At 49.8% G+C, this 17,336-nt stretch overlaps 1 protein-coding gene across 1 annotated transcript in view; it reads left to right on the top strand.

Moving 5' to 3' along the window:
• The window catches only part of Susd3 (sushi domain containing 3), an 18,790-nt gene extending 2,462 nt beyond the window's left edge, over nt 1–16,328 (top strand). The window contains exons 3-7 of the mRNA XM_033756829.1: nt 293–488; nt 10,028–10,216; nt 11,750–11,897; nt 12,896–13,057; nt 14,521–16,328. Coding sequence (XP_033612720.1) covers nt 293–488; nt 10,028–10,216; nt 11,750–11,897; nt 12,896–13,057; nt 14,521–14,725 — 900 coding nt within the window. The 3' untranslated portion in view covers nt 14,726–16,328. The remainder of the gene's footprint in view (nt 1–292; nt 489–10,027; nt 10,217–11,749; nt 11,898–12,895; nt 13,058–14,520) is intronic.
• Nucleotides 16,329–17,336: the final 1,008 nt, after the last annotated feature.

Genomic DNA, 17,336 nt, shown 5'->3' with positions numbered 1-17,336 from the left:
CGTCCCCTGGCGGGACCCGCAGTCCCGGGCACGGGAGGGGCCAGCTGGGGCGCCCTCTCCGCGCCAGAGGGCATTGTCATCTTCGGGCTTCCCTGTTGAGCTCTCCTAGAGCCACTTTACAGATGACGAAACTGAGTCTGCGAGAAAGGAGTGGCTGCTAGGGTTGGCAGAGTCTGGGGTTGACCTAGAGGCTCAGAAGCTCTGAGATCCCCGGAAGGAGGGAAGCTGGGTTTTACTTCGAAGTATCTGAGTTCAAGAATGTGCTAAAGAAGTTTCACCTTCGCTGCCCAAGGTTCTGGAGTTCGAACTCCGGCTTTGTTCCGTGAATGCATTAACTTCGGACTCTTGGATACGCCACCCAGCGGAGTCCTGCCTCTCCCGCGTCCTGAAAGAGCACTTGGGCGGCCGCTGCTCTGCAGGGCTCCACCTGAGGGTGACTCCGCTGAGGCTGCGCTTAGCTCTGTACAGGAGGAAGCTGCAGTCCGGAGGTGGGGTCTAGTTTCTGCTCAGCACGGCAGGTCTAGTTTCTTGCCCCAGCCCTGTTGTATTTGGTTTGTTTAGTTTGATGCACCTCACTCCCTAGGCAGATGCCCAGGGTCCCGAATGTGATGCTCTGGTCAGAGTGCTTTTCTCTGGGTTTGAGGAGGCCGGCCGGCATCATGTCTTTTGGGGACTCGCACAAGTGAGCCCCACCCCTCATAGCAGCTTGAGGAAGGGGTTATCAAGGGCCAGGAGGGGTGGAGGGACCTGCCAAGGTCAGACCAAGGCCAGGGAGCGGCTGGAAGAGCTGACACTTTGTATACAAAGGGTGTTTGTGAGGATTCTCGGTAGGGGGTCTCTAGCTTGTGGTGGGGGGCAGGGAGCTGCTTTCGTCTCTTCTCCCTGGATGACCCCTGGGTCTCAGCCTCCCTGAGCAGGTCCCAGACATGAAGCCCCTTTTTGGAGCCATACAGGGTGACAGTCACCTTTTTGACCCGGGGTGATCACCCCACCTGTGCCTCAGTTTCCCCACGTGCTAAGTAGAAGGCTGTGTGTAGCTGCCCCAGGCTGTGCACTGGCCAGGTGTAGTCTAGGGAGGGCCCTTGTCCTGCCAGCATAGCCATCACCTGAACTCCATCACCTCTGCCATGCAGCCTCAGTCTTTCCTCTGTGAAGTGGGCAGGGCAGTGCAGAGATGGGGCTTGGGACCCTTTAACGATCCTTTGTCTAACACACAGCTAACCCACTGTGGTGAGTTTCTGTTGGTTGAGAGGCTGGGCCCTGGCCCTGCTCCCAAGGTGGCCCCTGTACTCCCTAATCTGGGAAGTTGTCCAGGAACATAGGGTTCCAGCAGCTGGGCCTGACCCCTGGCCATGCCCAGAAGGGTCCTTGGAGACAGCAGGACACATCTTCTCCTGGCTTTACCTCTGCAGCCACAGAGCTGGGCTGTGCCCACTGAACAGAGGGCTAATTGAGGCCCAGTGCCAGTGAATGTGAGAGGCTTGCCTACCCCTTGAGACTGGCTATCCCTCCTGTCTGGCAGTGCTGCAGGATAGACATGACTCTGGAGCTTCCATCCTTCCCCACCCCAGGGATTTGCAGAATCACTTTTCCTCTGTTGGGTTTATCCCAGCCCGGGCCACCCAAGGTGTCAAGGACCCTGAAGCCTGTACCCATCCTCCGTGGGGAGATGGGCTTAGAGAGGGAAGATGACATTCCTGAAGACACACAGCCAGCGGGGTGGGCCTCTCACACTTAATGTTGGCGCCACATGTCCCTGCTGCTGGATTCTGGGAGGTCCAGCTCTCAGAGCATCTGTGTGTGCCTAAGTCACCCCTCTGAACTCTGAGAAATCCCTCCTGAGGTTCCCACTGTGTGTCTGGGGAAACAGACCTGAAGAGAGATCACACAGGGACAAACACTGGAGGCTGCCAAGTCCCTGTAAGGCTGGGCACAGTGGCCCGCCCAACCCCTCACTCACGGCCTCTGCCAGCATAAAAGGAAGCTTATTGAGAAGGTCAGGATGCAGGGGCCATGTGGGCTGCAGGAAGGACTGAAGAGGCTGGACCATGGTCCAAGGTTCCAGATAAAAGATTAACAAACAAAGATCTTTCCCAGACATGGGGCTGGCATCATGAACTGGCTGCAAGGGCTGAAGGATGGGGGCCCTGCCAGATCATACCATGTGCGCCTGGGTGCCCAGCAGAGGCAAGTGGGCTGGGCAGAGGAGTCAGTTGGGAATAGAACCTAAGGGACTCAGGGGCCCTGCTGTGACCCTCTGTCCTCACCACCATGATCTGAGCCAGGAGAGGGTCGGGCTGGGGCCTTGAGTTTTTCTTTTGTTTCCTATATGCATTTAACCCAATCACTTCATTTTCTCTGCTGTTTTTCTTCTTGAAGATTTATTTCTACATAGTGAAAAAAGGGGGTCTTAAAGGTGCCAAAGTAAAAGGGCTCTAGATCTGGGCCCAGAAAACAAGGGATCAGAGCACAGACCCTAGTCAGAGGATGGGGACGTGCAGGGCCCAGTGTCCTCGGGAGAACTGTAGGTAGGGCGGGAAGACAAGACGATAAACCCAGCGTTGGCTCTATACCTCCTAGAGCCAGGTGTTTGCACAGGCACACGGGGTCCTTCAAAGACACCAGAAGAGGGACAGGTGGGATTTGACTCTGGGGCTCCCAGGGCTGAGTGGGGGGCCATGGGTCTCTAGGCTATGCGGGGGGTCAGTGAGGATTGGCTGTGAGTCTCCAGGCTTTGAGGGGTCAGTGGGAAGTAGCCATTGGCCTTCAAGCTCTAGAGTGTCAGTGAGGGGTGGCCAGGGGCCTCTGGCAGGTCTGTGGGCCTCAGCCTCCTCATGTAGGAAATCGGCTTAGCCCAGAGGAAGCTTGGTAGCCCTTCAGGCCCAGGGATGGGTACAGAGACCCTGACAGTCTGGGGTATGGAGGGCACTGGACTGAGATGTTGGGGTGTGGGGGATGGAGGTCTTCAGGGTGCTATGGACCGGAAAGATGGGGACCTGGGCAGGTGAGTGGGTGCTATGAACTTAGGAGAAGGGGGCATGGGAGGTAAAGTTCTCCCAAATGCCACAGAATTGATGTCCTGGGTCCCAGCGCATCTTATGATGCTAGGGACGTGGCTGAATGACCCACCTGTGCAGTGATGCCATGCGCTAGCTTTAAGGTGTCCACAGTTGAGCTCACACCTCCTGTGACTGGAAAGTAGGTCTCCTGTTCTGCAGACAGGGAATCCCCAGGGAGGTGAGGAATCGGTGGCTGGGACATAGCTGCTGCAAAATGTTCAAGTCGGGATCAGACCCAAAGCCCTGGGGTGGAGAGGGCCTGGGCCCTCAGAATTCCCAGCCTGGGCTTTGCAGCCAGTGGCTTGGACTCACTGCACCTCGTGTAGCAGATGGATTAAAGGAAGTTGAGCCTCCTGGCTTCCCTGGGTGGAAGGTGCCCTGAGAAACACAAGGGGGTGAGCAGGTCCAGCCCTGATCACAGGCTCTCCGGCCCCCACTGTTGCTCCTTTCCCCAACACTTGCATTTTATTTTATTTTTATTTATGTACTTTTATAGTAGTTTTTAAAATTTATTTTTTGGTACCGGGCATCGAACTCAGGACCTTGCACTTGGGAGGCAGGCACTGGAACCACTGAGCTAAATCCCTGGCCCTGCATTTTATTTTGAAAGGAGGAACTATTCCAGCAGTACAATTTAGGGCTGGGGCTCTCTGCCTGGTGAGACAGACCCCGGGATGACTGGCTAGAGAGGCAGAGTCTCTCTAGGTCCAGACTCAGAGTGAATTTAAAGCCCCTGTACTTCCTGAGTCTCTGGGAAGCTGCTGTGGTTCATCCTCTTCCCCTGGGTCCTCCCAACCTCAGGCACACACTCCTTCTTTGTACCCTGCCCATGCACAGTCACGGGGCCAGTCCACTTTACTGGGCTGTGCTCTTACGTGGGTCTGTGCTTTTATTATACTCTTTGTTTCGCTTAGCTTTGGGTTTTTTGGAGACAGGGTCTCACCATGTAGCCCAGGCTGGCCTTGAACTCACAGTGATCCTCCTGCGTCAGTCTCTCGAGTGCTTTGATTACATGCGTGGACCACCATCTCTGTCTTATTTAACTCTTTAATGTGAAGTTACATTCTGGGTTTCTTGCAGATCAGTGGGATGGCACTAGTGGGCTCACTTTCTTTGGCTGTGACTGAAGACTTCACCTCTCATCGCCCACATCAGTGAGGCTCAATGATAGGCAGGAAGTCTGCGCTTTAAGATACGTGGCCTCTGGGTTGTGGATGGCAAGTATCATGTGGTGTATCTCAGGCCTGCAGTTGCTTCTAAGAACGAGTAATCCCCCCCCACACACACACATACAGAGCAGAACCTGGCCGCAGAGCACAGGATGTGGCTGTTGACAGAATACAAATTAGTCCAGACATCTCCGTGCCCCACTCTCTCACTCCTAGGTCTGTGCTGGTCTAGCATGTGTTTAGGGGAAGTTGGTGATTGTGGTCTCCTTGCCAGGGCAGTAGTCAACTTATCCAGTCTTCATCCACCATGCTTGGCATTTGCAGAGCATGCTTGAGGTGCTGGATGGACATAGAGATAGAGAGGTACGTGATGGGATGCAGGCCCATGGCAGGAAGTAACAAGGGTTTTACTGGTAAGACCCTGATAAGGCCTGGCCAACCTTCAGCCCAGCTCTTTTGGCTTCAAAGCTGGGCCTGGCTGTTTTAGGGACATAGAAGGCCTTGGCCCAAGTCTTCTTGATGGACCTTTGGCAGTGGTTAGCATGTCTGGGCCTAGGATGGAGTTGCACAGCCACCCTCTCTCACCAGGACCCTCCTGGTCAGGAAGAGAGCATTCCAAGGGCTAGTTCCATGGCAGCCAGACTGCTTGGAAATTTCCCCCAGCCTTGTTGTTTCTTTTGAGCATGCATCAGAGGAGAAAAGATTTCATAACTACACCCCTAGTTCCCTGTACCTCTACATCTGCCCAGCCCCTGCTGGATCACGTACCTCTCCATCTCTTGAGGTCCATCCAGCACCTCAAGCATGCTAGGCAAATGCTCTACCACTGAACTGCACCCCCAGCCCCAGGCATCGTGTCTTTTGGTGACATTCTAGTTTGGCTTTTAAAGAATGAATCCAAGTCTGTTAGTCCCTTCATGGGGCAGCCACAGGAAGGCACTGTGCTGGCCATATAACTGTAAGGGCTCTCACCCCTCTCTGATGTACCCCAAACCTCTGGCACCTAGTGAGCTGGGGAAGGTGGGTCCCTCTCCATGGGCTCAGCTGCAAAGGAATGCAGAAGTTGCAGGGCTGAATGGAGGCCTGGGTAGTATGGCTGCCTGGTGTACTGGGGAAGGGCCACTCGACTGGCCATGGCTGCCCTGCCGTCTGCTGTGGATCCAAAATCCTGTGTCTGCTTCTCTGGCCAGAAGGAGAGTAGGTACAGAATTGGCAAGACCCCGACAAAGCAAAGGGGCTACCATGGGGGAGGGCATCATGACTCCTGTTGGTGAGGTCAAGCTTCTTTCCTTCATTCCTACACTTATATGTCTGTGGGTGCAGATAGAGGTGGTAGTGCATGAAGTGCCCACACTAGAGTCAGGGGTTCAAATCCCAGTTGTACTCCTGGGAGCTGGCTGACCCAAGCCTGGTGAGGGTCAGCCCAAGATGACGGGAGTAGTCTCGGCCTGAGCTTTAGAGAGCTGTGCCTAGCAGACAGGAGTGCTCAGTCAGTGCCAGCCTCCCGAAGGGCAGGACAGCCCCCCAGGTCCTCCCTGCCTGCACACCATCCCCAGAAGTTAGGCACTCCTCCAACCTGGCAGGTTGATCAAGACAAAAGGCAAAAACTTCCAGTATTTTTGTCCTTAAATACACATAAATATTTCTTAATTTAGTTTAAATATTTTTCTTTTGATTTTTAAGAATAGCTTTATTGCATTATGACTCATCAACCGTACAGTTCAGCCATTTAAATTGTATGACTCAGTAGTTTTTGAATATGCAACCATCACCCCAGTTTTGGAAGTAGACCCCGTACTTCTTAGCTGATACCTTCCAATTTTCCTTCCCCTATCCTCTGACAACTACCAATCTGCTATCACTCTGGCTTTGCCTATTCTGGACATTTCATATAAATGGAATCACTCAGTGTATGGCCTTTTGTATCTGACGTTTCACTTATAATGTCCTCAACATTCAACCATGTAGCATCGATGAATTCCTTTTCAGGATTGAGTAGTATTCCACTGTGTAGGTGGGCCACATTCACATTTTGTTATATATTTATTAGTTGACAGACATTCATCTTGGCATTTCAACTCTTTGGCTGTACATATTAACAATGCTCCATTTATATTCAAGTTTTTGTGTGAGCATGTCCTCCCCACCCCATGGGACAGATGTAGCATGTTTTATTTAACCAATCCCCTATTAATTAACATTTAGGTTGTTTCCATTTTCTTTAGACTGAAAACAGTGAAGCAATTGGCATATGTTTGAAAACAAGAAGTATTTCTCTTGGATAGATCACTGGAAGTGGAATTGTTAGATCTGGATGTTTGATATATATATATATATATACATACCATCAAATTATCTTCTAAAAGTCCTTACACATTTGTACTCTCATGACAGTCTACAAGAATGCTAATTTCCCTGAGCACACGCAGACACCTGATACTATCTCGCTAATTCCTAACTACAGCACAGATGAAAATAATCTCTCATTATTTTAACATGCATTTTTCTTATCCCTAGTTTTAAAGTCTATTTTATTAGTGCCTATTAATTTTACAAAATATTGGGTTTCATTGTGGTATTTTCATATAGGGACTTACGTTTTTATTTCTCTAAGAGTAAATGATTATATGGTAATTCTATGTGTTACTTTGAGATCACCAGATCCTTTTCCTAAAGCCACTGTACCATTCACTGGTAGTGAATGAGATTCTAGTTGCTCTACATCACCCCTAACACTTGTTATTATGTCTTTTTAATGCACAGTGGTTGACTTGGTGGATATGAAACATTACCTCATCATGATTTTAATTACATTTCCCTGAAGTTAACATTGAGAATGGTTTCATATACTTATTGATGGCTATTAGTATATCTTCTTTAGAAAAACAGCTATTCACATCCTTTGCTCATTTTAAAAGTTGATTTTTTTTTAATACCAGGAATTGAACACAGGTCCTTGTGCTTGTGAGGCAGGCAGTGGAACCACTGAGCTAAATCCGCAGCCCAAAGTTGATTTCTTTTATAATTGAGTTAGAGTAATTTTTCATTCTAGATATTTTTTTATCAGATACCTGATGTGCAAATATTTCTTTCAATCAGGAAGTTGTCTTTTCACTTTGTTGTGTTCTTTGAAACACAGTGCTTTTAGTTTTTATGAAGTCTGCTTTTTTCTTTTGTTACTTATCTTTGCTTTATCCAACAATCATTGCCTGAGACCACAAGGATTTATCCCTATGTTTCTCTCTAGGAGTTCTGTAATTTTAGATCTTACATGTAGGTCTTTGATTCATTTTAAGTAATTTTTAGAATATGGGATGAGGTAGGGGATCCAACATAATTCTTTTACATGTGAATAGCCAGTTGTCCAAGCACCAGTTCAAAACTATTCCCATTGATATGTCCTGGTACCTTTGTCAAAAACCGGTTGATGGTCGGACCATGGATTTAGCTCAGTGGCACTGTGCCTGCCTCAAAAGCACAAGGTCCTGAGTTTGATCTCCGGTACAAAAAGCAACAATAACAAAAAACAGTTGACTTTAATTGTAAGGGTTTATTTCTAGACTCACTTTTGTTTGATTGCTGTATATGTCTATTCTTATGCCAGTACCACACTGTTTTGATTACTACAGCTTTGTATTAAGTTTTGAATTGGGAAGTAAGTAACTTGTTCTTTTTCAAGATTGCTTTGAAGCATACTGAATTGGTTCAAACTGAATCATCTCCATTGGTTAGGTTCAGTGTTAGTCTTATAGGGAAATGTGATTTGGTTTCCAATTAATTTGGTATGTGACCAGAATTGTGGAAAGAATTAAATTCATGAATGAAATTACCACTGTAATGCTGTCTTAAATAGTATCAACTCTTCTGGTCCATCAGCATGGGATGTTTTTCCATTTAGGTCTTCTTTAATTTCTTTCAACAGTGTTTTGTAATTTTCAGAGTATGCATTTTACACTTCCTTTGTTAAATTTATTCCTATGTAATTTGTTTGTTTTGATGCTATTGTAAATGGAATTGTTTTCTTAATTTCATTTTCACTTTGCTCATTGCCACTACTACACAGAAACACAACTGATCTTTGTATGTTGACCTTGTATCTAACAATGTTGTTCAACTTGTTAGTGCCAGTAGTTTTTTAGGGGATTTCTACGGATTGTCTATGTTTAAAATTATGTCAGCTAAAGGAGATCTTCTTGATCTGGTTTCTTTTCATTTCCTTTTCTTATCTAATTGACCTGCTTTTTGTTTTTTGAGTCATTTTCTTTCCCTGAGTTTATTTTCTTCTTTGTGTGTGTGTATGGGGGGGTCCATAATTCTTTTCTCACTGTCTTATTATTGTGTGTGCTGTTTGCCTAGAAAAGATACTAACCCTATGTAATAAATTGACTTCCCACTTCTTATTCTGCTATCATAAAGTGTGCATCTCACTGTCTCGAGCCTGTCAAGGGATGTTGAGCAGGCGGCCTGCCTCTCTCTCTGAGCCTTGCTGGTAATAATCATGGTTTCTTCCCTGCTGTCCTTGTTAAGAGTGCTGTGTGAGACAAAGAATGTGGGGTGCTTTTTAAACAGAGTATTGCATGCAGGCATGTGTCGCTATTATGGATAGTAATGCTGATGATGAACAAGGAACTTTCAGATTGGTGCTGGCCAGGTCTGAGGCTAGACTTCCCCAGATGCTGAAGGGGCAGGCAAGATGAGGGTGTACTACTGACTGGCGTGTAGCTTCATTGTCCTTGAATCTCGGAGTCTGGGGATGCAAACGGTGTGGCATTTCTTATTTCCAGACTCCCACCCTCCTGCCCTGGTGTGCCAGGCAACTTTTCGCTGTTCTTTGGGGCTCTAGAGGGACTTCCTGATACAGAGGTCTCAGCAGCAGGTCCCTAATGCCTTTGACTAAGTTCCCCTGGGCATGTCCAGCAAGTAGCCCTTCATATATTTGCCTGACTCCATCCAGAAAGGTTGGGATCTAATCCCAATCTGAGGAGTCACTCCTTGACCCTCGCTGACTTACATGTTAATGTTGTTTTTTTTTTTTCATTTGTTTGTTTGTTCATTTGCAGTGCTGAGACTGGAACCTGGGACCTTTGTGAATGCTACCAAGTATTTCTGCCCCTGAGCTATACCCCCAGCCCTTTCTTCTTTTAACCTTTGCCACAGTGATGAGGGAAAGATTAGCTCTCATTTGAATGCAAGTTTCTTTGATTTTTGTTTGGTTAAGCATGTTTTCATGACTGTTAGACATTGGTAACTCTTGCAAATTGCTTGTTCACACATTAGTTCATTTAAAAAAATTGTTCAGCTTTTATCAGTCTCTGTAAATTAAGGGTATTGAATCTCTCTTCTGTTTTCCAAATATCTTTTCCTAATTTTCTTTTCTTCTGAGTTGTTGTTTGCCGTTCAGTGATTATAGAGGAACAAAGTACCTCTCTTACTGTTTTAGATAGTTAAATCTGCTAATCTCTCCCTCTTTCTTTTTTCTTTTTTCCCCCTGATTTCTGCCTTTGGAGCTCTGCATAGGTACTAATTACATATTTGCCTCTATTTAGTTTTCTGACTCTTGTTTCTTCTTCCATACCATAATTTTCAAGACATCTAGATTTTACTTAATGTAGGGTCCGTCTCTGCTTTGTTCCAGCCTGTGGATGACCCCCATGTGACCTTGCCCAGAGCATCCCACAGCCCTTGGCGGGTCTCAGGTCCACTTCCCATGGGCAGTGGCCCCTAGTGGGGCCAGTACCTCCCTTCAGGGGCTACCCACTTGATTGCTACCTTCACCGCTCACCCTGTCTGTCTCCCCAGGCACCTGTGCTCAGCTGCAGCCACCCCCACGAGGCAGCCTACAAGTCCTCCGTGGCAATGGCACTGCTGTGGGGACCGTGCTCGTGTTCCACTGCCCCTCCGGCCACCAGATGGTGGGGTCTGGCCTGCTCACCTGTGCCTGGAGTGGGATCATTGCCAGTTGGTCTTCAGGGACCCCTGTGTGCAAGGGTAAGGGCCCTCCCTCCTGAGATGCCCCAGCTGATCACACAGATGGCAGTGGGTGACCAGTCATAGTCTGGGCCAGTGTCCTGGTCCTGCTCCCAGTGGGCATGTTGCTAGACAGTGGTTAGCAGCCCTCAGAGCTCTACGTCTGTAGAGGGGACCCAGTCTCAGATGCTGGCTCAGGTCCTACTCTGTTCTGCTGTGACACCTGGCTGCTAAAGGCTACAAAGGTGGTGAGCTGAGCTGTTAAGAGTAACCTATGTTCATTCATTCATTTTTTTCATATCTGCCTGCTTGTGGCAATCCCCGAGGAGATAGTCCATATACCAAGAATTCCACGTAGTAGGAGTACAGAGAGCCAGGATGTGTCCTGGAGGTCCTGGTCTTGGGGAAGAGTTGTTTTCTAGTTTTCTAGTTGCTTCCTGATTGACTGACTGACTGACTGATTGATTGATTCATTCATTCATTCATTTATCCATTCTTACATGCATGCATGTAGGACTGAGCCCAAGGCCTTCGCACTGAACAATATCCCCACCCTTTTGATTTTGATACAGGGTCTTGGTAAGTTACCCAAACTAGGCTTGAATTTATGATCCTCCTGCCTCAGCTGGGATGATAGGCATGCACCCCCATGCTGCCTTTAACATACTCATGTGCCGGGTGATTCTCTGAGAGTGAGGGTATCTGTTAAGATTGTGTTCCAAGATGCAGAAAACCCAAAACAACAGGGTTAACGGGTTTAACCAAGATGGTGCTTTCCCTTCAGGATGGGTAACTGGCTGGGAGCTTGCTGCACTGCGTGGAGCCTGGGGTCTGCTGAGGCTCTGTTGGTGTGTCCTTAACCTTGGGACCCCAGGCAGGGGTCTGGGGTGAGGGGCCTCTAGGGGCAAAGGGCACACTCCGCCATCTGAGGGCAGGTCTTTAGACATTGTCCCACATCACTGCCCCTTGCCCACCATTGGCTGGAGCACAGTCACGTCAGCACTACAAGGCTACACCTTTATTCTAGGTGACTAGCATCCAGCTAGGGAGCAGGGGAAATGGGGAGGGGGGACATGAGCTGTAACATCTTAGAATCTGACAGGACTGGTTCTTAGTGACTAATTGAGGTCACAAGGCTGCTAAAGACAAAGGTCCTTTGATCCCAGTGAAGGGCATTTTCCTTGTTTTTACTCCTTAAAAAGTGACCTGAGAAGGCCTCATCTGCTCCACAGCCCCACTTCTGCTCTGTAGGCAGGGCTACATTAGGTAGGGTCTAAGTTCTCTGTCAGAACTTCTCTGACTTGCTACTCTAATCTACATACTCTGTAAACCTTGCCCAAATGCCCTCTCTTGGGGAAGACTTCCCTGAGAGCCCTCTTCTCAAACACAGTTTGCACAGATGACTTACACTGTCAGTGCCTACTGCCTACCCCAGCATGCAGCCCACTGAGGGCCAGTCAGGCCCCGTCAGCCCCTGGTCCCCATCTTCCTCACCCCTGGGGCTGGCAGGTCTGAGTGAGCCACGCCAGGACCTGGTGGTCGTCTCCCTCACAGCTGTGCCGCCCCATGAGACCTTCGGCTTCAAGGTGGCAGTGATCGCCTCCATCGTGAGCTGCGCCATCATCCTGCTCATGTCCATGGCCTTCCTCACCTGCTGCCTCCTCAAGTGTGTGAAGAAAAGTGAGCAGCAGCGCTCCAGCAGGTACGGTGGCCTGGCAGCTTCAGAATCTTCCTGGGAACAGTTTGGACCCTGGGCCCTCTCCACAGGACCACCCGCACCTGCCACTGCCACCCTGGGCCAGCGTCCAGGGGTCCCATAAGCCGCCCTGGTTGGTAAGGGGGTTCTTATGGAAAGCTGCCCTGGCCCTTAGAGTGGCAGGCAAGGAGCATGGCAGCTGTTGTGGCACCTGGCCTCTGTGGTCCTTAGGTTGTGGGCATACAAGGAGCCGTCTTAGTCTTTTTTTTTTTTTCTTTCCCCAGTACTGGGAATTAAACCCAGGGCCTTCCCACTGAGCTCCATTCTCAGCCTTTTAAAAAAAATTTAATTTTATATTGAGACAGGGTCTTCCTAAGTTGCCCAGGTGGGACTCAAACTTGTAATCCTCATGTGCAGACCCCAAATTCTGGGATTACAAGTGTGTACCATCGTACCCAGCTTGTCTTATTCTTAAACCTGTGCACATACGGCTCGTACCCTGCTGTGTTAGCGGCATTCAGAGCTGCCATTCCCACCTTGAGTAGGGACTGAGGGTGAGTGAACCCACAGGTGAAGTATGGCCCACCGAGGCTCTTGCCCCTGCAGTAATGTACTTTTTTGTTGTCCTTTTTTCTTATTGTGGTAAAATCTACACAACATAAAATTCACTATTTTTGCTTGAAGTGTTTAGCTCAAAGGCACTAATTGCCTTGGCCTTGTTGTATAGCCATCAGCGCCATCTATCACTAGAACTTTCCACCGCCTGGCTTTGTAAGTAGCTGTTACTGGGACACAGCTCATCACTTACTGTCCTTGGTTGCTTTTGGATGGCGGAGTTTAGCTGTGGCCTGTATCCCATACAGTTCCCACCATCTGGCTCTTGCAGAAGCTGCCCACACTGAGAACCTGCCCTGGCTTTGTGTGGATCCTGTTTCCGCACCTGTGCCACCCTCAGGGATGTGGGTCCCTGCTCAGTATCCTTCCTCCTGAACTCTCTCTTCCAGGGCGGTCCAGATGTGGTACCAGCTGAGAGGCGAGGACCTGGAGACAGTGCAGGCTGCATACCTTGGCCTCAAGGGTCAGAACTACAATAACAGCAGCAGTGGCAGTGGCAGCAAGCCTGGAGGCTGGCCTAGCCAAGTGCACGACAACCACAGCTTCACCACGTAGGTCTCTGGGGTCTCTGTGCTTGGGAAGGGCCAGGGATGCCGAGCAGGGCCATTGGAATCATAGGACGGTCCTGGAGCACCCGCCACCTGCTGAGAGGCCTTGCACCTGGCCTCCAGGGGCCTCCACCCCTGACTTGAAAACATGAGGCCAGCGATGCTTCTAGAACCCTGTCCGGGCTGTAGGAATAGCAAGGTCTGCCAGTACAGGGTCTTCTCCCCCAGCCCCAGGGTGAGGGGTCCTGCTCCCTCCTCATCTCAGTTTCTGACTCTCTCCACTTTCTGTATCTTTCTCTCTCAATGCACATGTACATTTTTTTTCCTGAACCAATAAAACGTTGCTTCTTTTCTGACCCTGATGCTGTGTGGCATGTAGAGAAGAGCGTATCTGTCAAAGATGATCACACTTTGGTCCAGAGTCACATGCAGCACTCAGCCACCAGGTCTCCTGGGTCTTTAAACTGGAATGGGCTTTGTGGCCCGGACTTTCGGTGTATCCTGTCTAGTGTTCAGAGACCCCTGTATGAGTCTGTCATGTTTCCATGAGACCAAGCTAAGGTGTGCATTTCTGGCACATGAGCAGCGTGTGCAGGACACGGATATGGGCTAGGTTACCACTGTGGGGGACACAGCTGGGGTCCCTGGTCTGAGACAAGGCCCCCAGATCCTTCCACCACTGGGCATGAAGAAGGGGCTGTGATCCGAGAGCCCTGTGCCCTGGGGTGATCCTCAGGGCTTATAGCAGGGTCACTTGTTAATTTTCTTTTTGATACCAGGGATCGAACTCAGAACCTTGTGCTTGCAAGGCAGGTGACAGCACCACTGAGCTAAATCCCCGGCCCCTCATAGATATTCTTTTCTAGAACTTTAATTTTTGGAGAATTCACAAATATGCAGAAGTGGAGAAAACCTTATCCTGGATCTCCTACCCTGCCTCCCATCTTTAGGGATCCCCTCCACCCTCCCCTTCCTCACATTCTGTCTGGGGGTCCAGTTGTCTTTTGCAACAGGAGCCCTGCCAAGTTGCACGTGTCATTCTGCTATGTCCCTGACATCCCTGAAGCATTCCTCCTTTGCATCCGGGCTCATCCTGTGCCTGCTGTGCCTGGCTCATGGCTGCTGTGGGTCCCACAGAGGCTCCCAAGGCAGCAAGCACTTGCTCCCAGCACGGTGGCCTCTTTATCTTTACGGCTTCAGTTTCCTTATCTGTGAGACTTAAATAGTGCCTGGGGCCTGGTACCACTGTGATGTCCTAAGTCCAGGCCCAGGCAAGAGCTCAGTGAATACTGACAGGCCTGGGGTGGGGAAACAGCAGCCTCCATGTATCTCCTTGGCAAGAGGAAACAGTGCCCCAACCCTTGGGGCAGCACCTGACCTGAGTCCACTGGTGGCTGGGCCTGGGCACCTGGTGGCTGAACCCCACCCCCATCTTCCCACATGTCTCATGCCTCTTGTCCCCACAGAGACCTCAGTGAAGGCATCCGAGAGCTGGCTAGCATGACCCCTGGCATGGACAAAGATCCCTGGACTCCGGGACCCAGCACTCTGAGTCCAAGTGACCCTTCCAGCTCCTCATATGCTTGCGTGGTCATCCACACAGTGAACCCACCTACCTCCACACCCACCGCAGAGATGACCTCTCCACCTGCAGCAAACCCACCAGGGTGACCCTCCCAGCCGGTTGCCTGCAGCTCCACTTGTGTCTAGCCTGGAATTGGCCAGTGAAATCAGCCTCCAGGTGCAGGGGCCCTGCAAGGAACATTCCAGAAGGAGCTGGGCTATAGTAACTTTAATGACTCACTTGAGCTGGCTGCTAAGGTTAAGTGCTAAGGCAGCCTCCCTCCAGCCAGGGCTCCTCTAAAGAGACTGGGAGACATTTTCAGCAGATCTAGTTTTGCACATTAGAATAAGAAAACAGAATAAACTTCCTTTTGGCAAATTCAGCTAGCCCCCTCAGTATCCCCCTGGGAGGATTCACTGTCTTGAAGCAAGGACCTCCCCAGGGCTCTGTACCTAGCATATGTAAAGTGCAGGTGAGGGAAATAAGAGTTATTTCTCCTACTGAAAGTTACAAAGGTAAAAATCACTGTCCCAGCTTCTCATTCCTACACACCCTGAAACATAGCAGCACAACACCATAATAATGTGTTATTACCTCTTGGTGCTGCAGGCTTCTCAGGCATCTTGCTGGGTGGTCCCTACTTCTCTCACGTAGCAGGTGCCACCTGCTGATGACTACAGTGGGGTCATATTGAAGGGTGGGTCTCTCATCTGGAGCTGCTGATGGTAATCGGTAGAAGCTTCAGGGAGTCTTGGGGGGAACATCCACCCTTCCACCCTCCCTCTGTGCTGCCCCATGTGTCTTGGGCTCCCTTCCAACATGGCACCTGGTTTCTAAGGTGACAGTCAGATATGAGCACCAGGTAGTGGCTGTTTCAGTTTTTCGCTCCCAGCCTCAGAAGTCGCTCTCTGTCACTTCTGCTGCATCCTGTTCATTAGGAGTCCAGGTGGCCCCATAATCAAGGGGTGGGGCTATGGACCTCCCAGACAAAAGGAATGCCAAAGAAGTAGCAGGTACTCAAACCCATCCCAGGAGCAGGGAACTGTGGCACACATCTGTAGTCTCAGCTATTCAGGAGGCCAAGATGGGACAATCACTTGAGCCCAAAAGTTTGAGAGCAGCCATCCCAACAGAGTAAAACCTTATCTCCAAACAACAAAAACAGCCACAGGGCTGGAGTTTAGCTCAACGGTAGAATACTTGCCTATCATCATATGGCCCTGGATTCCATCCCCAGCATATCAAAAACAAATAACAAATAACTAAAACTATTACCGTCATCTCTAAGCTAGCTTCTTATTAAACAATTTTATAAAAAGGAACACCAGGTGAGTATGGTGGTACAAGCCTATAATTCCAGCACTCCAAGACCCTGTGGCAGGAGGTTCACAAGTTTGAGACCAGCCTAGGCAACAGCAACCTACTGAGACCCTTTCTAGAAAACGTTTTGAAAGGAGGGACTGGGAATGTTACTCAGTGCAAAATCCCTGGGTTCAATCCCCAGTGTCATCAAAGGGGAGAGGGCTGACTCTTATCCTCCCACCCTCACTCCCAAAGGGAATAGCTCCTGCTGTGTGGGTGTATGCAGCTGGTTTTAGATCTGGTCCTGGACGTTTGCTCCTGCTGCTGCCCCTTTTGGTTCTGTTTAAGATGAGCTCAGGCTCAGTCTCTCTGAACTCTGAACCCCACGTTTGTCCTAGGTCAATTAAAAATGTACCTGTGGTGGACTGGGGATTTAGCTCAGTGGTTCCACCACCTGCCTCAGAAGCACAAGGACCTAAGTTCAATCCCTGGTACCAAAAAATACACCTGTGGGGTTGGAGGTTTAGCTCCATGGTATAGCACCTGCCTTTCCATCCCGATACGGGGTGGGGGCGGATACATAGGTTGTGTGTGTGTGTGCGCGCGTGTGCACGTGCCTGCGTGTGCGCAGCCTCCCCTCCCATGACTTAGGGTATGGCCTGTCTCTGTTCATTGAGAAAAGTTAAAGTTCCCCTGCTTCCTGCCACCTTAGGGCCATTAGGAGGAACTAGAAGAGGAGCAGCTTCCTTCAGCCCTCACTGTCTCTTGCCTACTGGGTTGACATTTGTCATGTTTTTGTGTCCCTGACAACCAAATACCTGATAGAGGCTGCATACAGAGTCTGATGGATAGCCTGTGATTGATGTGACTAATCACCAGCTGAGGGACACCTGGGTGTTCCACTTTCTTTGATGTCACATTTGTGGTCTTGATGGTCTTGATGCCCTCCATGTTGGGCTGCCCTTTTCATTGGTAGATTTCCAGTGTAGGCTTGAAAGAGCAGGGGGTACATTTGGTTTTTCTTGTCCTGCTGGGGGTGGGGGCTTGTGGGACAGCAGGATGCAGAGGAGGACAGAGCAGAAATGGCCCCAGCAGCGGGGGATCTGCCCCAGCTGAGCAGGCCCCACTGCCAGGCAGACCTGCATGCAGGACTCAGAAACCACTGAGCCCCAGGGACTGCAGGGATGATGGCCAGGGCCTGACATGTGCAATAAAAGACTCTGGGTTCCAGCTCCCACCAAGCCCCCTCTACACCACTCCCAAATTGGAGCGGTGGGAGCCAAGATGGCAGAGGCTATAGACCCTACCATACAGGGCAGGCTGGGGGCTGAGAGGCCTGTTGTGAAGGTTTGGGGCTGCAAGGGCAGACCAGTGTTTGTCTCTTGAGCTAGCAGAGCAGAGGAGGAGAGGACTAGA

Source organism: Fukomys damarensis, unplaced genomic scaffold, assembly GCF_012274545.1.
Source record: "Fukomys damarensis isolate Sample0158 unplaced genomic scaffold, DMR_v1.0_HiC HiC_scaffold_27, whole genome shotgun sequence".
NCBI lineage: Eukaryota > Metazoa > Chordata > Mammalia > Rodentia > Bathyergidae > Fukomys > Fukomys damarensis.
The sequence above is the reverse complement of the archived record's forward strand: the minus strand, read 5'-3'. Positions and strand labels throughout refer to the sequence as shown.